The following is a 21,117-nucleotide window of genomic DNA, read 5'->3' as shown; positions in this document are numbered from 1 at the left end:
AAGCTACGGGAAAAATGTATACTGAAATGAATAGTTATCTGTTTTTTAAGTCCATGATATTATTCTGAGCTCACTCAGTCCAACTTACAGAATGACTACGATGTTCAGAAACTCAGCCAAAGAGGTATATTTTCTAATAATTACTGAAATATACAAAGACGTCTATTTCACTCCAGTCAAATTCCTGAAATACCACTAGAAACTCGGAAGTTGAGATCTAACTTCAAAGCAGACAGAAACTAGCCAATAAACAGCTTTGGAGGAAGACATGTTGACACAGCTGCTGAATAATGCTACAGTGAAAACTACACTGTGCTGCTCGAGTGGATTCTGCTCATACTTCTGATACTGTTCAACATCTATTACGATAAATGACTCTGCCATTAGAAACGTTGTTTCCAAATGGGACCGGCTGATTGATCTTTTCATATGCCAGGTAAAGCAATCACTGATGAGTTGAGGTGGAAATACTGTGAATGTCAGGCAGGAGCAAGACAAAGAAATAGTTAGAGGAAGTTTAAACCAAGTCTTCCCACGATCCTGACGGGGAATGTGAGATCGCCGGTTAATAAAATGGACAAGCTTGGAGCACTAATGAGGAGAGCTGGAATATCGTGAATCCAATATTATATCTAGGCGTTGGCTGTGTGTGACATCATCAACACTGTTGTTGCCAGGCAACAAATACAACATCCTAAAGCATTCAGGGCACTTCCTGGAGATTTCAACCCTCTCTGCCACACCTCCAACCGGTCAACATTTCAAGAAAGTGCTCCACTAGAAAAAGTAGAAAAACTTTATTCATTAAGTGCAAACGTAAAAGATGCATGCAGCTTCTCTGCCCATCCTTCATTAGGAACATCACATCATAATCTGGTTCCCACCCTCAAATATACACCCAGTACTCAGCAGCTACCTGTGACGGTATGGACTTTGACCAAAAAAAAAAAAAAAAAAAAAAAGTCACAGGAAGCTAATGATCTGAAAAAAAAACTCAATGCAAGCTCCAGCAAAATGTGAGAGATTTGTATTCTAAGAGGAAAAATATCAATTCAACTCAATTTAATTTGATTCATATCGTGCCAAATCACAACAAATATCATCTCAAGGCACTTCAAAGATACAATCCAATTCAAGCCAAGTAGAATCCAAACCATTGTTATACAATCTTAATCCAATCAAATCCAATTAATTAAATTTCAAATTAGTCCAATTCATACATAGAGCCGATACAAACAAAGTAGCCTAGCTAAGGACACCAACAGATTGCAACAGCTTTAAGGTGAAAGGAGATCAAACTTTTGGAAGTCTGTACTGAGCCAGTGAACTGAAAAACTAACATTTTTCCAACAGGTTTATTTCAGAACAACACTGCATGCTTCTCACCTGCCTCGAGCTAAACAGACCTCACACCCTCCCTGTACCCACAGCTTCCCTGTCACACCTTCATAATGTCACCCCGTTTCTCAATCAGAGATCTTAAAACAGCTTCATCAACACAAGTCTCTCTTTCAAATATTGGTTGTACCTTAAAAAAATAATACAAATCTTTGTCTATCAGCCACCATAGAGTCCCACATTGCTTTGTCCTTACAAGCATCAAGCCATGATGATGACAACACGACTGGTTGGAAGTTCCGTAAAGCTAGCTTGATGTGTGTGCGCATATAGGACATTTTCTGCAATATACATCAAGAAAAAGAAAAGTTACACATGAATTATATAAAATGACAAAACAGCATTACAAAATATTAAAATTCTTACAGCACACGACACAAGCAAACTTGGTCTGAAAATTCTTACATTTTTTATTTGAAAAGGCAGCAGAATGTCTGAAGTGTGGTGAACAAAAATTCCTGTCCCCAAACCATCCTGCCTCATATTATAGTAAGTGCAGGGGGAAGATAACAACCAATGGGCCCTCCGAATGCATCAACATCAAAAAGCCATTTAATCATTGCTCTGATTTTCTGTCTCTCTTCCTGTCCCTCTCCCTCCCTTCTTCGTCTCCACCATCCAGCCTTCTTGCCAAATACCATTTCACATCTCTGGGGAGAAGGAAACATTTAATAAAACTTCTCTAATTGAGTTCTGCAGCAAAGAGCTGTGTGTTCAGCAGTGTGTTCATCATCTCAGAATAACCCACTTCTTCTGAGACCCAGCTGATCAAAAGCATTTAGTCTTTCAGGCAAAACTGATATTTTGAGGGCTTTTGTTTAAGCTGAACTGACAACATTTCTTTCTTTTTTTTTAAGCTTCACAAACTGCTGTGGGTTCTCCAAAGAACTGTATGGTTACGTTTCCTGGATATTCCATTCCATATAGGTGTAACAGACATGGAGTTTAAGCCAAACTTCATAAATATGATATTACAATATATGCAGCTTCAACTGGTGCAGCCTGCAGCCCGGAGCGTGTACATTCTAGACATTTTGAAATACCAAGACATCATCAATTTTGGGTAAGGAAAAAACAGAAAACAATAGAGCTACAGAAGACAATATTTAAGCAAGTGTCATATTTATACTCCTTTGCAAAATGTTTTTAAATTTAACCTAATTTTGTATGAACTAAAGCATTGTACTAGGAGACAAGTAGAACAAGGGGATAACAGTTTTCTGATGAAATCCTGTTTGCTTTAAAAGGCACATTTTCATGAAGCTGGCTTTCAGAAAACTGGTTATTTAAAAACGTTACCACTGTGCCAAAGCTGAGGCAACTAGGTTGGCATATAAAATATGAAAAGTTTGCATCACTACTGAGCATTAGTGAGCACTCAAGAGTTAATTATTCACTCTTGTGGTATATGTTAATAAAATGGCTTTCGTATGAATACTCAAATGAAAGGTTTAAAAGGGGAAGACATCTGAAGAGCTAGTTTGTATTTTGACAACCAAATATCAAGAAATAATGTATTTTCAATTATTATTTTTTTACCTGCCACATCAATTTCATCAGAAGACAGTTATCACTGTGTGACTTTTTTTAAGAGCCAAGTCTAGTATTGAGTTGCTCAGCCAACTGAAGCTCTGTTCACACTATGTGTTAGCATGTGTCCTGACTTATCAGATCACCAGTGGACAGCACTAAGTACATGTGCTCACACTTGAGGGCCGCAGGAAGATAACAGGAACTAAGACTGCGGTTCTGATCTTTCTATGTTAACACGGCTTTCCTCCTCAGACTCACATAAAAGGGACTAATTTAGCCATCTTCTTGAAACATTCTGCACAAGACTATTCACAAGAAGTGAATATGGTTGTTTGAATGTGGATGTGTGAAAGATTATACAAAAACATCACAATGGCAAATACCAACATTGTGGTTGCAATAAGGACAAAACAGTAACACTGCAGAGAGGTGTTGATTGTGTAAATGAATCAAATTACAGGATGTAAGTCAATCGATTTCTGGCCGGCAAACTGTTAAAATGACAGTCGAATTACTGATTTTCTGTCATTTATCTGGCAATCCAAAAGTTATTCTACATTACTTTCATTATTGATTCAACTATGTTAAAACGTCAGGCAAACAATCAGTTGGGTTGCATCACTTGGTTTTGATGAGCAAAAAATGTGCTGCTCAGCTCTAAACATTCAGGACAAGGCCCGTTAAAAAGGAGACTCACAATACAGTCCGAACTGATTCAGCACTTCACTAGCAGCTGCTCTGTACACCATCATAGCAGAAATGTTAACAGACAGGCAGAGGGTTTCTGTGAATGATACCTCCTGTGATTTTGGAAAATGATTTTACAGAATATATTATGTCAAGATTTTTTTTTTTCTTTTAAGTGGAAACCCCTTAATGTGGAATCACGTCAGGGGAGTAGGCGGTTCTTGAATGTGGCCCTACGATGGATTTGTGTTTGAAACGGTCTTCAGAGCATGGCCTAAAGCTATCTAAGCCATATCTTAATGTAGCCTATGACATCCGATCCCAATGCAACCTCGGAGCATCTTGAGTATTTTCAAATGCATACCAGTTTCTAATACCGTCTACTTGTGATAGGATTACTGAGAAAGCATGTTTTGCAACAGTTCTGAGCAGCCTCTCAGGAAAGCCACAGCATTTATTCTTCCCGAAGCAGCCTTTTTCATTACTACAGCAGTCTTCAGCTGACATTTCAGAAAGAGGAAGGTTGCTATGAGCATAGCCTGGACACATCCAATTATTTTAGTCTCTCTTGAAAAACGAAAACTTTTTCCTTCTTCCCTGGCTCTTCTTGGCTTTCATTTATTCTCTACATCACCTTTTTCTTAGGTTAGCTTACAGTGGCTCTGATCCTTCATCACCTTATTACTGAATGCTAGCAGGAACTGAACTTCTAACCTTGCTCCAAGCTCTCTATATGGCTTTAAAAATCAAAAGCAAGAGCTTGATTCTGAATGTAGAGAGAAAGGATTGTGCTCAGTCTAACTCTGTTGGGTAAACCATTGCCATCTAAAAGACTGATCCCCTGACTGAATTATTTTGGAGAAATTTAAGGTCATGGCCTATTTCTGCAGTGCTAAAGCTATTCAAAACACAAACATAAAAAGGAAACATTGAGGGCGGAGTCTCGTCCGAGTCTCACAAAAAAAGGGCTTTGGCTGCCATCATTCTACCCATCCACAAACACCCACTCGCTTTTCCTAACACACATTCAGGTACACATACAATAAAAGTGCAGCTTAAAGAGCACATAAAAGCAAATGCCAAACACCCGACACATTAAGTTCATTGACAGGTCAAATGAGAAAGGGCCCATTTATGATCCAAATAGCTAAAAGCATGTATCTGTTGGAGCTAACAAAGAAAACGAAGAGCCAAAAGATGAGGAATGGCAAAGAAGAACTGGTAAAGAGCTGAAGGACCAACAACACTGCAGAGCCCAAATGATCTATTACTAACGCATCATCTTATCATCCCCTCATCTTATTTGTTAACACCACGACTGGTCAGACTTCTTTTGACAACATGCGGTTGACCTAAACCGTGTTTGGCAGGTGGTCACAACGTTGTGGCTGTTTAGTGTATATGAACATAACAGCGATAAGGCCGAATTAACACTGAATTCCAGTTAATGGTTCCACTCTTATTTAACTTAATACCCCGAACAAAGGTTTACTGATCATAAAAAGCATTTTGATATTTGAGATATTTGACTTTTCAAAAGCAAGCATGGTTGGGACTGGCTGTTGGGGTTTCAAGTCGATTTGGCTGCGAGTCAGCAGTTCACTCCACTCTTAACAGCTTATGATCATTATCTACACATACATAACATTTTGGTGTTATGCAAAAACTGGATTGTAGTAGTAAAAGCTACATTAGAAATCCAAATTACTGATAATAGAGAGTAAAGGCTAGCAGTACTCTATGCACTTTAACAATTTTCAGTACTGTATTACAATTCCAACTTGTAATGTCTTGCTTTATTTCCATAAATGTCATTAAATTGAAAAAGATTCATTTCTGTTGTTCTTAAGAATAAGACAAAAGACCATCCCAAACACCCCACATTTATGTCTCAAACACAGTACAGGGGTGGAGTTTTATTTTTAAAAAGTTTGCATTCTTCTTCAGGAGCCTTGAATAGTTTGGGTCAATTTCCTGAAATTTACTAACCTTTATGCACTTGAGGTGCACTTGAGGAGATTCTAAGCTGAATTATCATTAGAGTGAGAAAACTAGGAAACACTGAAAGTGATAAACAGATCTCACCTAAAAGGACGTAATTATCATTCAATGTTGACATTTCATCTGAGTTTCTATTTTGAGCTTTTAGACACAGCACAATGCCACGGAGAAGTTCTGCCATAGAAGTGCGCTTCATCTGATTCCAGGAAAAAAAAAAAAACATTTCGTAAAACTGTGCATTGAACCTACCAGGTCAAAAAGAATGTGTGTGCAAGCTAAACGGCGCAATTATTTCTTACACACACCCAGCAAATAATAGGCAACACACAGAATTGCAGTTTCACACTTTCAGTCAAATTGAAAGCCCATGAGATTACCCGCTACAGCCAAACTAAAGGAAATTCAGTGACCATACCATGAAACCAATTTGCCATGGAGTGGTGGAAGTAGGTATTGTGGGATAAGACTACCAAGACGAAATTAATCAAGAACTACCTAAATAACAGACTAAAGAAAACGAAAAAAAGCCAAAACATCTAACCATCTGAAATGTGGTTAGTTACCAAACAAGTTCAGAACTCAAAGATGCTCAAAGATTAAGTGAGAATCATTTTTCAAAATTTTCTGACAAATTCTAGACCAAACTGAGATCTCTTTTAGATAATTCGCTTAGTCTATAAAATGCCTGCAGGCATATAAACAGACACCATATTCGGGGAGAACTGCCTTAACATTTTGACTTTCACTCCCATTAATTTGACAAGTGCATTGTGTCTTGTGGAAAATCAACAATAGCACAATATAACAGTAATAGAGTAATGATTCCCACTGGGAAAGTCTCTTTCCTCCCCTGCTCTGCAGTTAAGAGGTCAGATCCAGCTGCAGCTCTGGAGCTGGCAAAGAGTCACTATCTAACTTACATCAACATTAACAGGGTGGATCCCTGCAGACAGGGAGATATGAACAAATTTTTCCACAAGAAGACGCTCTGTCAAACATCCCAGCGCCTAAAGTGATTCTCAGAATGACTCCATCCCCTTGACGATAAATGAAAATATGTAATATGTATCCATTTCGCGTTAAGAAAATTTTAGGCGACAAAATGTGTTTATAGCAAATCCCTACACACTACCTGGGCTACCTAACAAGGAATCTAAAAGGATTGTTTTCTTGTTCGAGGAGTTGCAAAAGCTCTCAAACTGTCAGTATATCAAAGATCTAACATTAGAGCTTGGGAAAAAAGCAAGAAGATGTTCTCTCTGTAGGTGGTGAGAAAAATGGTATTCCAGAAAAATACAGGAGGGGAAAAGCTGTTAAATCCACCCAACAGACCGTCTGGACTTAGAGGGTTTCACAGAAATGGCCATGAAATCTCCAATACACCAGTGTCAGCTGGCAGACATCTGCATGTGCACACACACACACAAACTAGCAGCACAAGGATTAATTCCAAATTTGGTTGACAGCCACGACACACTCATGTACATTGAGCTAAATATCAAAACGTGTTGAAAGGGGATTTTCAGGACAGGAATTATCAGCCTCCATGACGAAGACAGCTCAAATACAAACGCTGCAATCAAAACACAACTCAACACTGTAAAACAGCAAGTGCAAAATAACGGACTGAAAATGCCACTGTCCAACTTTCACAAATACTAAAATTGATTCTGAATGATGGAATAACTCAAAGGCGATACACAAACACTGACAGGAAATATAACATCTTCTGAAATCTAAAGATATTTGAATCCTGAAAAAGTTGCTTTACGGTCACTCAGCAAAATGTGCTTTTACCTCTTAGAGCTTATTCAAAGCATTAAATGTGGAAAGGAGTATTGGACCGTGTGTAAATACTTAATGTAACAAACTGATAAAATATTTAATGAGATTAAAATATTAATTTAAGTGGTCAGGGAAAAAGTAACACTTTCAGCTGTATGAGATTTTTGTAAGATGAGAGGAACTCTTTAACCTTGAGCAGCAAAAATATGTTCAGCAAAGCCTCTGTATCTGTTGGGGTTTGAATCTCACTCGTGTCATTCACACATAACGTGGATGACAAAACACACTGTGACATAGTGGATAAATATCTGATGGGTCAGTAAGAGAGACATGGCAAGAGGGGAGAGGCCTTCCTTTCAACAGGAGACCAAATCAATACCATCAAAGCACCAGTTGGAGCTCTACATACATAGACATATATAGCTATATATCAACATATATAGACAGTGTGCTTGTCTCATTTCAAACTTTATTCATTCAGATTTAGTCTTATTACTCCCAAAGCAACTGATGACAGCAGTAGTTGGCTAGTTGGGGACGATGCGCTTTGCTAAACAGTATCCAAAAAGTAGCTGTAAGTAACATATCATCAACACCAAAAACACATTTTCCACTTGCATGATATAAAAATAAGCACTACATGTTCACATTGGCGTAGCCAGTTCACATGTCAATTTTCAAGATCATTTCAAACATATTCAAGCCACACCATAACTAATGTCTAGTGGTTAAAAGCAGCACCAAGTCAGGAAAGAAACATTTTCACATTTGCTATTTTTTTCCCCACATTTGAACTTTTACTGTGCAATTTTCATTTCTCCTTTCTAGTGTACTCGTGATGAATGACTTGCACATCCCTTAATCCATTGAGTTGCCTGTGGTATTAAATGCGCTGTATAAATAAAGATGCCTTGCCAAATCTTTTTTTCTGAGAAATATGATACAATCTTATTTTGATCCATCAGTTTTGATTTTGATCAGTCCTGCAGCACTTTAGCAACACAACGAATAAAGAGCTAAAAAAAAAAAAAAATAAAAAAAAAATAAATAAAAAAAACGTCACTGAATTGAAATTGCCATGTACTGACCGGCACCATCACAGGCTAGCAGACGTAACATACAAAACCTGTATGACCCTTGTCAGTTTTAAAAGCACCTGGTCGAACCTGTAAGTTGTGGGAGCCAAATTTGACTGAAACAAAGCAGAAAGGTAGGAAAAATAGGAAAGTGAGACTGAGGAACGAAAAAGGGAGGAGGGCTGACAAAACTGTCTAACTCACCTGTGCGTTCTATGTAGTCAACACATTTGTCAATGAAGAGTGGGATGGGACGGTCCGGGGTCACCAAGCTCTGCAGGGGAACGCCAAAGTAGTTGCTCTCCCAGGTTCTACGGGTGGGTGGGTACAGAGGCTTTGGAGGCTTAGACGATTTCGGCTGTAATCAAGAAAAACAGAGGAATTAGATGAGAAAGTTAAACAACTTATAAGAGGAGGAGACTACAGCTAGAAATGAAGGTGGACAGGAATTAAAGACAGGATAGAGAAGAAACATGAGAGGATGAAAAATAAAGAGGAGACCGAATGGTGGACAATACTGAGGAAAGAAAAGAGGAGAGGGAAAGGAAGTAAAAATTAAACCAATTTGCTATATTCTAACAGGAAAGGAAAGAAAATAGTCTACAGTCACTCTACGGTGGACGGAAGGATGAACAAGAGTATTCAAGAGTAAATAAAAGTACAGATGACAGAAAGACAGAATGAGATGTGAAAAGGGAAGAAGATGCAAAGACGGAAAAAGAAAAAAAAGGAATGTAAGGTGAGGGAAAAGAAACCGATAAGGGAGAGCATAAATCGGAGGAAGGAGGAGGATAAAGAGAAGACAAATATCAGGAGAGAAAAAGGAGGAGGAGGAAAGCAATCAGGGAATAGATTAGAAAAGCTTCAGAAAGATAGAGAGAGTGGGAAAAGCAGAGGAAGGTTCATATGGAGGAAGACAAGAAGACAGAGGATGACATCATTTAAGACTAAAGCTAGGATGAGGATAGAGGAACTGAGTTAGCTTTCATTTCCCACACTGCTCTGCTCTTCAAAGAGTTGTCATGCCTACAGCCGTCCGGGCTCCTCTCTAATTGGCCAAGAAAGCGATTAAGCACCTTCTGTTTTGAACCTTGCAGTTCTCCATTCGGTCTCTTCTGCGATTATCAAAGACAGTTTCAGTGTTCCAACAATACCCTACATTCATGACGCCCAAACAGCGCCAGCGGATGTTTCTCTACTGATTTTCACTCTATTATCTGATTCGTGCCAGTGTACTTGCTAGTTCTCATGCATGTCTGCGTATGTTCAAGTGTGTTTGCAAAAAACTGACAAATTATGATTGTGGGATTATTTTTGCTTGATGTTTTCAAAGCTAAACTGTACTTGAAGATTTTTTTTGTTTTATATTTTGTGTTTAATCGGAAGCAAATTTCCAATTTTCATTCATGATTTAAAATTCTATTTCTGTCTTACAACTAGAATATGGATGTACATTTAAGCAATCTTACACGGGTGAAAGAGTGAACTGCGGTGTGAGTGTATGCTAATGCAACATTTACCTGCATACACGTTTCTGATTCATACGTGTGTAATTGACAACGCAAAACTCTAAGTGCCACACCGTTTATGTCCATTAGCATTTAGATGTTGGTTGCTGAATCAAATGCACTTGTTTACAATTTGTGTATGTGCTTAGAAGTCTAAAGAAAGCTTTTACAGAGCCGTCTGAGCGATGCAGCCTCTGCTCTATGATTGTAAAGAGACCTACTGTCTTCAACAGAGCATCTTTAATGCAGCATTTTTACTGCTCGTCTGAGGCCTGTAGGGTGCTGATGCTCAAACTATTTCAGCAAAGTGGCCATTCAATTAATTATCACATTAGCTTATTCTCAATATGAACCTCAGAACTATAAAATGTGCTCACACATAACACCCATGCACATCTACTCACACACAATATATACACTCTCTTCTCTATCGAGATATTCACCACTTCATTTAAATGGTCTTACTTCTTGCTTAATAGCATTTTCAAAACATGCAGTTTATTAAATGTATAAAATGGAAGAACCCTGCATTAATATTCTGCCAATGTACCAAAATAGAGAAGACTCACCTTTTTCGGTTCCTTTGGTGTCTTGGCTGCCTTTTTCTTTTTCATCTTCTTGTCCTCTTGCTCGGGGTCAGATGTGATGGCAGGATTATCTATACCACCCTTCCAAGGGTCAGCCGGGGAGAGAAGCGGGTCCTCTTCGCTGCCCCTATGGGCTCTTCCCTTTTTCTTTTTCTGTGTGGCAGGGCATGACTCCTCACCATCACTGTCAGAGTGTAATCGTCTTTGGTAGGCCTTTGTTTTACTGAATAAGATTTTAGAACGGTGCTTGTATTTTGATGGTCGCCTTCCAGCCTGAGACTTACGATCAAATCCATTCTCCTCTTCTCCTCCTGCATGGAGACCGTGTAACCCACCAAAGGAGTTTCTAATTTTGACCAGACGGCTGTGTGTATCATCAGGAACAGCATATATGTCATCGTTGTGGTACCCTCTGGACCTAAGCAAAGTGTCCACAGGGTCTGCATAGTTGTCTGATGCCTCCACATCTTCAGAGTGTGTAGCTGGGCCTCGCGGCAGCCTACGATTGCTTCGCATGCCAGCCTCAATGGTTTTCAGCAGGTTGGGGTCCAGCTTTTTCACATTAGGCTTGGGAAGGATTGGTTTGGGTCGGACAGGGGGAGGCACTTTGTGGTTGCGTTCGTGGTCTCCAACAGGTGTGCTATGGACAGGGTATTCATTCCCCTCTAGGTCAATCCGGTACTTGGCTCGCTCGCTGGGTGTAGGGAGAAGCTGAACCTCGTCACCAATTGGACTGTAAGGCGGGGGGGCCTCATTATCGTCATCCGATTCTGGGTAATAGGGGTTGTAAGCCGGGGAATGGCTATGGGGAGATGTCGGGAAGACATCTTCACTGGCTCCAGTGGTGCACTCACGTGATGAGCTGTCAAACAGGAAAGAACTTTCGATGTTTGGCTTCTTGTCTAAAACTTCATTGAAGAAGGGTGTAAAAACCTCTGTCTGTCGATGATACTGTGAAAGTGAATAGAGTGCTGTAAATTTGGCTGCAATCTCTGTGGCAATGTGTTCCCCCTCTGTCATCAATTCTTTGATGGCATCATTCTCAAAGAAGTCCGCCTGGCTGTCTGTGATTGCCACCATCTGAACAGGGATGACATCTTGGACTTCAGCCAAAAATGCCCGCAGGGTCGCCATTGAAGCCTTGCGTTTGGCAGAGTAAACCAGAATATAGCCATGCACCAACTCATCTTTACGGACACCAATAGCAGAGTGGTAGGAAAGGACAGTGACCTGGATCCTCCTCCGACTGTCCCCAATGATCTTGTCCAGTATGAGTGTGTTGCTCTGACCTGGCTGTCCAGCACTACAGCAATGAGAGTCTAGGAAAGGTGAGAGGATGAGGTCAACGCTGAAAGGATCCCAGCACATTGCACACATGACTATTCTAAGATCCATCTCTGTCATATCTTTGATACAGGGCAGAGGGGCAAAGACATCAAAGTTATGTTTTAACCCCTCCAGCACTGCTCGGAGCCCTTGCTTAATTTGGAACTCTGTGAATTTACGAGGAAAGGCCCCAGAGGGAATGTCAACAAAGGTGCACTGCAACTTGTTTGCCAGCTGTTGGCCCTGGTGCCTCAGGATAGGTATGTTTTTGCAAACACTGTCTCTCTGATTAGCAAGAATGAGAATGAAAGGAAGTGGCTGACCAAATCGATCTCGTCGACTCTGTCCTATCTCCGCCCTGATCCTGCTTATGCAATCACCAATGCAGTTGAGCGACTCAATGGAGTTGAACACACAGAAGCAACCATGTGGCTTGAAAGAAGCTAACCATGTGTGGCTGAAAAGCAATGTGGAGTTAACATCCACAGGAAGAAGGTCCAGTTCATAAATTTTACCGTCTAGGGTATACTCATCATCTGTGGACTGAGCTCGGATCTCATTGGCTAGTTCTTGAGAGAGACCCTCCTTTCCCAGAAGGCAGAGGTTGATCTTATCAACGTTGGCACTGTTATAGTAGAGATTAGAGCGTCCATGATCAAGCTGCACAAGACGGTTTGCCAAAACTTGCTCCACTTTCAGATCTACACAGTTCTGCCCGCTCAGGCATGTCTCCTTAGTGGGATGGTAAACAAACCCAATGTGTTTAAGGAGAAGTGACTCTCTATCTGGGGCAAGTTTCTGCAGCGCTCTGTATCTGGGCTCCTCATTCAGGACATTGTGAATTTCAGACATCTTGTCACAGCTGGGGGTTGCATTCAGGTCCAAGTCATAAAATAGTTCAGCATGCTCAAAAAGCATTTCCTGAAAATCCTCTTTGGCCCTTTCAACTATTTCCTGCTGATGTCTACAGTAAACATCCCTCCTATCTGATTCTGTGATGTACTTGTAGGCCTCATCTTCCATGACAAAACACATGACTTCCTCCCAAGACTGCCCTGGACTGATAAAATGAACTCTTTCCAGTGTCTTCTTAAACCTCTCTTTCATCTCTACCCTTCGTTTCTCCGACAGCAGGTGCTGGACATGGCTATGGTAAATTCTCTCTGCATTAAGTGTATCAAGGAGGTCAAAGGGTATCCTGCGGTCGCTGTTATCAATGTGGTCTGTCTCATCCCATGGTGTTTGCTCCAGTACCACAAACCAGTACTGGAAATCCGGCCGGTTGCGGATTACACTCTGTGCCTCATGCCATGAGAGATGTTCAACCTCATCCAGGTTATTGAAAAGATTGTTTAGGGTTTTTGGCAGTGTTGTCATGTACTCTTCCCTCCTCCTCTTAATGTGCTCCTGCTTCAGTTGTGCAATGTGCTTTGTGAACATGCTACGTGCTTTCTTAGAGCCCTCCAAAGTGATGAACTCATCATAGTCTGGTTGGCCTTTCAGATTATTTACCACCGTTTTCCATGTGGTGTGGTAATCTCTAACTGTGTGCATCATCAGTTTCTCAAATTTATCTGTTGCTGAGGCAACAATTTGTCGTTGGATTTTATAGGCCTCCAGGTATGGCAGAGTTTTTGGCTTTCCTCTCGTTTTATCCAGCTGCTGGATGAGGTAATTGAAGCAGAGCTCTGTGTTGACATTAGAGCGTGCTGACGTCTCAATTAGCATCAGGTTCTTCTTGCTAGCAACAAAGGCCTGCAGGTCCCTCAGATGCTGGTCCACACACTCATCACTTTTTGTGGCAGCGACAACAATGGGCTTTTTTGCCTTGACAATCTGAGAGTAAAGGCTGTTGATAAACTTCATTTGGTCATCAAATTTCCTATTACAGCCCTTGCTGACATCAACACAAAGCAAAAAACCATCTATGCTCAGTTTCCCATCAGGCATCTGCTTCTGATCGAAGTCCTGCTCCAAACCCAGTTGGTCAGTGCAGATGTACATAAGCTTCTCTGCAGACTGAAGCTTGCTCGCTGCAGCTCGTTTGGTGTATGGCTGCAAGTTTGTACTCCGATGGGGAAGAAACGTCTGGTCATCGATGAACTCAGTTTGTTCAATGACTTGGATTTTACAATCCAAACCTTCGTCCCCTCGATGGGAAACCTCCCCCCAGTACAGGAAGTGGTCATTGTTGACTACACGTCCACCAAAGTCTATTGTGCTGAGTACTGAAGTGTGCTCAGAGTAGTAATTGTCTGCATCAGGACGCACATATCGGTTGCATAGGCAGGACTTCCCAACACCACAGTTGCCCTTCTCTTTCTCTGTCCCCGAGAGGCCAACCACACTAACAGCGAATGTTGGGGGGCGTGCATCCTTGTTCTTGGCCATTATATCGCCCCACTCATCGCTAACTTGGTTACTTTCAGGAAAAAAGGTCAAGATATCATTCCAGTTCTGCTTGTCAGTGGGTCAGAGGCACTGCCATTTTAATTTCCCCTTTGTTCCACTGAATGTTTTTTCTCTATCTCTCTAGGTTTCTATCCTGGGTATTCTTCAAGCTGGGATAGAGCAGCCAGCTTCTCCTTTCATCACCTCCCTGCAAGATATGAAATTCACAGTTAGGAAAAGAAACTTCAAACATAAAGAATGAATATCTAGACTAACTTGTCCTCAGAGTACTTAATTTTGAAAATAATACACGTGACTCTGTACATCTCTGCAAAGCCCATTATGACATCTTCAGACACAAGTGCATGGAATATGTATTCATTCAAAAAAATTTAACATGATGTTTATCTGGAAATTACATAGTTACTAGATTATTAAACATTATAACATGGACATGAGAAATATTAGATTTTCAAAATATTTAAAGATTCATAAGGTTTTAGAATTTCCATTTGTGTATTATTTATAAGATATGCTGGTCTTAAAACCCTCCCAGAGAAGGTTCATAATGTTTCGGTGCAATCTGTTGGATTCCTTAGCTAGGAAATTGTTTTTGAATTGGCTCTATAAGAATTAATTGGATTATTTTGTAAATAATTATGATTACAATGAATTGAATTTCAATTGGCTTGAATTGGACTTTATTATTTAAGTGCCTTGAGATGACATTTGTTGTATTTGTCGCTATATAAATAAAAATGAATTGAAAATTGAATTAAAAAAGGGTTGCAAGTCTTCAGTAATTTCAAGTGAAAAAGCAGATTTTCTTTCTTTCTTTTTTTTTACTGCCAAGTCAAACTGGTCTTATCAGAGGGCAAAAACCTGAATATGACAGTAACATTGATATATGAAATGGGAGAGTAATTCACTCATGTACTGTGCTCAGCAATGTCACTTTTCCCTTGCAGAGAAAAATGGAGTGCTTTCAACCAATTTGTGATGAGCCAAGATAAAAATGGCATGCAACTCCAGCCCTTTGACGAGCACTGACCTAGAAATTATTTGCTTTGCTATGAGAAGGAAACATCGAAGCTCAATCAGTTTAGATTTGCTATCATCAGCAGCACATCCTCAGGCTACATTTTTGTGCTGATTATTATGCCTATTCTGGTCTTAATACATTTTGTCCGCCACTTTGGTCACAGTAATGAAACCTGCTTTGTAGCATTCATTGCTTGTAGAATTACGTTGCTGCTTGTTTAACACTAGCAACCAGGTAAAATAAAATTTTACACTGATATCAGTATATGCAATTACCGACTGTATACACTGTAAATGCCAACAACTAACTGACAACTGCAATCTTTATATCAGTAATATGTGGGGCTGCAACAGTCAAATATGTCTGAACCCCAAAATAACTTTACTAGAGGTAGATAACTAACGACTGCAGAAAGACTTCTGTTGTTTTTCACAGAATGATGGCAACCAGCCAATAAATCTGCCTGTGTGAGTCTTAGCAGCATGTTGAGCCTGAGAAACTGCACCAGTAAAGTAATCTAGTTCATCAGCATTAAGCAATAACTTTCCCCGACTGTTTATAGAGGCCAAGGTGATAATGTCACCTGAGTGTGTGGGCTGTGGGGGTTGGTGAGTACAGATCAAAAACGTGTGAAAGGTGTATGAAATTTATCAAAAAAGTCTAGAGAAGAATACTGTATCAGTGGAAAACAAGGAACAAGTCAGGGAAACGTGCTTTGTAACATCCCTAGGTCAAAAAAAAAAAAAAAAAAAAAAAAAAAACTGAAAATGGTCTCACCGTGTCTACAATTGGAGCCCCTTAAACACACCCAAGACATTTGTTAATAATGTAACAAAAAAATAAAAAGACAACCAACCAACCAGTCCGTCAGGTTTACAAAGTAATGACGAGCTACTATAACAGCTTCTATGCAGTTACATGTGCCGCTCCTGAATGTAGCAGAAAGCCACAGAGAAATACATCTCAGCTTGGGAACAGGTGATGCACATCAGAACTGACATGGTATTCTTCCTTGAGGGCAAAAACATTTGTTTCTCATCATTAACTCACGAACAACCTTGCTTGTGTTCAAATATTAATTGACTGTTGACTTTGAAATGGCAAGAATAGCTTGATCCCAATTCCTCCCCTTGGCCCTCACCCTCCGTTTTTCTTTCTAAATAAGCTAGGGCGTTCCTTTTCTTTTTGGACCAAGGAGTAAAGGTCATCTATCTGTCCAAATGGCCCCTTACATCCCGGTTGAATGGTTCATACCACATTCACTTGAGTCCCAAAAGAAAAATGACACCCTACCCTCCCAGGCGGAATGCAAAGTGAGATAGAGCCAGGGAAAGGAATTGGGATTGGGCCACTGTCTAGCACAAAAAAGCATCATGATATTAAACAGTAAACTGAGCTCCTCTTCTTACTAGTATCAGGAAAAATGTGCAAACTTCACCAAAATGACAAAAACTTAAATCTTTTCAATTCCTTCATTTCTTTGGTGTAAACAAGTGATTATGAAGGTGGAACTACTTCTTATTCATACAGCACTATTTGAAAAGATCAATGACTCACATAAAAGCATCAGTTTTGCTTTTTTGTCAGCCATTATCAAACAATTTACTTTATAATCAGCATGCCGTCAATACACAGGCTCAACAGAAGTCTCAGGAATGAAAGTGAACCCGTATAAATAGAGAAACAGCGGTGGTGCTAGCCAATTAGCTGCATAATGTGAACATCTAGATGGGGTCTGTGATAGTCTTGTTAATGTTAGCTGCCAACATCAGAGCTCACACTGCATTTGTGCAGCGCTAACAGCTAAAAGTAGGCCTGTGCATCATGATTATTCCATTCACGTCCAGGTTGCAGGGGGGGATTAAAGTATCACTTGGCAAGCCGGTTTTAGAAAAGACTAAATACTGCTAAACCCTAAAACACAGCACAACACTCAGCCAAAAATGATCAACTCTTTTCAACTCATCAACCTGGAATTGTCAATAAAAATATGCTATTTTTCTGGATTAAATCCAAAAGTGGGGATTTACCATGGAGGAGTGCCCTGTCCGTTTTAAATGAGGCACCGCTGATTTATAATGAGTGTAGTGCAGACAACTCTCTTCCTACAGGAAGAGATTAATCAAAACCAAAGCAAAATACAAACTGCCTCCTAAAACACAAGCGTGAGCTATGAAGCCTGAGAAAAAAAAAAAAAAAAGAACTTCCCAAACACATGTTGTTCTCTGTGCTTACAGTAAATAATGAAGGAGAAATGACAACGGTGGAAATATATTCACCCTGCCTCACTGGATTTCTCACTCAACTTGATCAGTGACTAAGCATATTTATATGGCGCTGAAAAAAAAACAAAAACATTGTGTTACTCTAACTAAAATCGCTCTTTAAAATACATGTTAATCGGACCGAAAACATACAAACATACAGCTTCTGAAAATCGGGGAATCGAATCATTCCCACGCAGCCAGACTCAAGTGAACCTTGTTGCTCTGAATATGTTCCAAAGTTCATCATGGGACAAAATCCCTCTTCAAGTAACTTCAAACACCTCTGAAGTGTACCTGGCTACACTTTCATGTAAAATCATCTCCAACAGAGAAAGTTAGAAGCAGCATAATGTCTTAAACATTTACTCTCTCAGTCTTGTAGGACATGCCTCAATCAATAACTCGATTCCCCTCCTGAGCAGGTCTACTGGGACAGTGATGGTGGTCAAATTAAATGGCCACGGTGAGCTGTAACCGCAGCTCAACTCAACTGTGCTGACTGAAATTCATCAGCTGCCAGTGCACAAAAGGTACATAATGAAGTTTCAAATTTCGACGACAATCAGCGGAACTATAGCTGTGATACAAAGCATCGAAACACAACACGGAAAAAAGTTTGAACTTCCCAAATGTTGTTTTCAAAAGGTGACGAGGCTTTAACAATCTGCTCAAAAGACAGTTTGCTGCAAGTGAGTACAGACATAATATGAACAATGTTGCTTCACCCAGACTTTTTAGTTACATGGTCATTGTTGTATAATAAAGGACTTTTCTGTTGACGGTCAAACTGCTCAACTAAAACATGCTTGTAATTTCCATTTAAAATCCACCTTTGGTATTACTGACTTTCTGCAGAGAGAACTTACATAACAAACTGTGTTGTTGCCTGATATAAGTTTTCTTAGAGAAACTTTGAAGCATAATTCAAGTTTTTGAAAAAAATAAATATACATAAAATACTCTCCTCAAAACTCAGGGTAGACTCAAAGCTCAGCATGAATTCTAATGTACTATGAATTCCCCTTCCCAAGGTGTCAGTGATGTAAGAACAACAGCTTATAGGCCAAATGATACAATCACCAGCAGGCGTGTCAGTACCAATTCCCTCATATGCCGTGCAATAGCTGATACGAGTACTAAATATTTGGAGGCACATTTAGCATTGTGCCAATAATAATAGATTTTGTATTGGCACAAAAACACAGATGTAGAGCTGTTTAGACATGTTTATGCATACCGATGAATTTCCAAGTATTAGAAAATGTTTGGTTGTCAAACAGAAGAATGAACAGGAAAGTTTCCCTATTTTGAGAAATTTGACAACTTTTATACAACAAAACATTATTTCAATTTCCTTGAAGTAAAACAGCCATCGAGTCGTATTTCATTTCAAGTACCAGGAAGCTAATCATACCCTTTCTTTCACAAACAGCCCAATGTGCACAAAGCCTTCAGAGAAAAGCCCTATAACTCATGGCAGTGATAAAAATGATCAACACAACAGTACTAAAGCAAAGTAACAATGGCTGTTTTTCAATACAAATGGGCCCCACTAATAACTGATGGCTTCAACAATTTCTGTAACTAAGCAGGAGGACATTTTGCAAAGTCTCAAATAAAAATCATCAGAACGGGTCTACTGAAAAAAGGAGAACTACCCCTTTAAAGAGTTTGGCAAAGGGGTGCCGCAGCAGCCCGAGTCCACGAAAATGGGATGCGGGGCTAAAACTGCAAGACAAACCCACTGACCCGCCTGACTGCCTGCGTTAGTTTTTTTTTGTTTGTTCTTTTCAATCCCTGTTTAGAGTCCGTAAACAGTTAGTGACAAATGCGGTTCCAACTCATCACGGATGAGTCGTTAGGCTGTTTAAGTGTAAACACGCCCTGTTACATGACGGGGAAATTCAATAATCCTCCAAGTGGAACTCTTGGATTTGACCCTCCATGCATCCATCCCTGACGCGAACGTAGCAACTACCAAACAAAGTCAGTAACAATTAAATTGCCTTTAACCGTGTGGAGACTTTGAACTCGGATATCAGCGCTATAGTTAAGGATATGAAATTTCTTGACAGATTTTTGAAGATGTACCCTTTGTACAAATTACAAAAATGTAACTAAATGAAGTAAAAAGGGCGAATGTCACCTGAGATATTAAATAACCCAGTGGAAAAAGGTGCCTCCGCAAACAATTGTGCAGGTTAGAGTTCATGGTAACGAGTTCGTTTCACTAGAATTAAGACTAATAGACGCTCGAGGCAAGTTAATACGTCAGTGCCCCATTGCGCAAACTAGCTTGGTTTTATACTAAGGTTGCAAATGTATCCTAGACAGAGAGTACGAAGCCCAGTTCGGCCTGATTTGGCCCTGATGTTCCAGGAGAGGAAAAATCCCACCTTTCCAATCCCCGCTAGCTAACGTTAGCCAAGCACTGTTAGGCTAACATGCCAAGAGGGTGAGTTAGCTCATAGCTAACGTTAGCAACAGCCTACTTTGGGATTACTCGGGTGAAAAAGCACAAGCAAGGCAAATTTTACAAACCAGATCATGCACCCACAATGGTCTCTTTGAACTCGGTGGGGTGTAATCGTGTGGGCAGCTTTCGCCCGCAGAAGAGTGCTGGTTGAGCTCATGAAGTCAGTTCAGATACATTCCCCTACCCACCTAATAACATGGTCGCTCCCAGATCCACATACCACGGAAAACAGGATGAAGCATTCCCACATTCAAAGGCAAAAATTCCTTTTCACTATCCAAAGTCCGCGCGCATGGAGCCCGCCGACAAAATCCAAAGCCTGGTTGAGTTGGAGGTGTAGTCCACTTAAGTCCCAAATGGCCGATGTGCCCGTATTTTAGTGTACTTTGGTGCTGTTAGTATGGTATGCGTTGAAAGCTGAAACCTGCCTATGTGAGCTCCCTCCTCCTCTCAGCAGCACTACCAAGCGGTAATGGCGACTCCCTCCCTCTCTCTCTCTCCTCAGCTCCCCCCTCTCTGTGTCTACGTCGCTCGGCCCATCCCTGCTCCCGATCTTTCGATCCACACCTGTCCCTTTCTCATCCCATATTCATTTTGGCTCATAAGTGAGGGCCCCTTTACCGTATTGAAATTAACCCAACACAAGCACAGTGAAGGAGCAAGTTATGTTACTGGTGAAAAGAATGTAAAATTAAGTTATTTAAGTGCACACATAAAATGTATTATGGAATGGGTCTGTATAAAACATTTAGTGTATTTAAGATAAGGAAAAATATTGCTTGTGCCACCAGAGTACAGATTCAGGTAAGAAACTGAAGACTCATTCAACATACTAAAAGATCACCAATAGGGAAGAGTGAAATATCTTGTATCCATCCAGCTTGTCTAGATATGGATATGGTTCAGCATGTTTTGAAAGAGAGTGAAGGACTACTGAATTGCCATAATTATGATCATTTAATCATCTCGAATTTTTCTTTTTCTTTTTTTTTTCACGTTTGACCACCCACCAGAATCTCCTTGTGCACATAGCACTACAG

At 40.2% G+C, this 21,117-nt stretch overlaps 1 protein-coding gene across 2 annotated transcripts in view; it reads right to left on the bottom strand.

Moving 5' to 3' along the window:
- arhgap5 (Rho GTPase activating protein 5) overlaps nucleotides 1-20,552 on the bottom strand; it is a 47,320-nt gene extending 26,768 nt beyond the window's left edge. The window contains exons 1-3 of one of the 2 annotated variants that reach the window (XM_075448803.1): nucleotides 20,266-20,552; nucleotides 10,558-14,500; nucleotides 8,685-8,838 (exon numbers count right to left, since the gene is read on the bottom strand). In XM_075448803.1, the coding sequence (XP_075304918.1) occupies nucleotides 8,685-8,838; nucleotides 10,558-14,292 (3,889 nt within the window). In that variant the 5' untranslated portion in view covers nucleotides 14,293-14,500; nucleotides 20,266-20,552. The remainder of the gene's footprint in view (nucleotides 1-8,684; nucleotides 8,839-10,557; nucleotides 14,501-20,265) is intronic. The other variant, XM_075448804.1, reaches the window with a different exon arrangement.
- Between the last annotated feature and the right edge of the window lie 565 nt (nucleotides 20,553-21,117).

Source organism: Odontesthes bonariensis, chromosome 17 (assembly GCF_027942865.1).
Source record: "Odontesthes bonariensis isolate fOdoBon6 chromosome 17, fOdoBon6.hap1, whole genome shotgun sequence".
NCBI lineage: Eukaryota > Metazoa > Chordata > Actinopteri > Atheriniformes > Atherinopsidae > Odontesthes > Odontesthes bonariensis.
The sequence above is the reverse complement of the archived record's forward strand: the minus strand, read 5'-3'. Positions and strand labels throughout refer to the sequence as shown.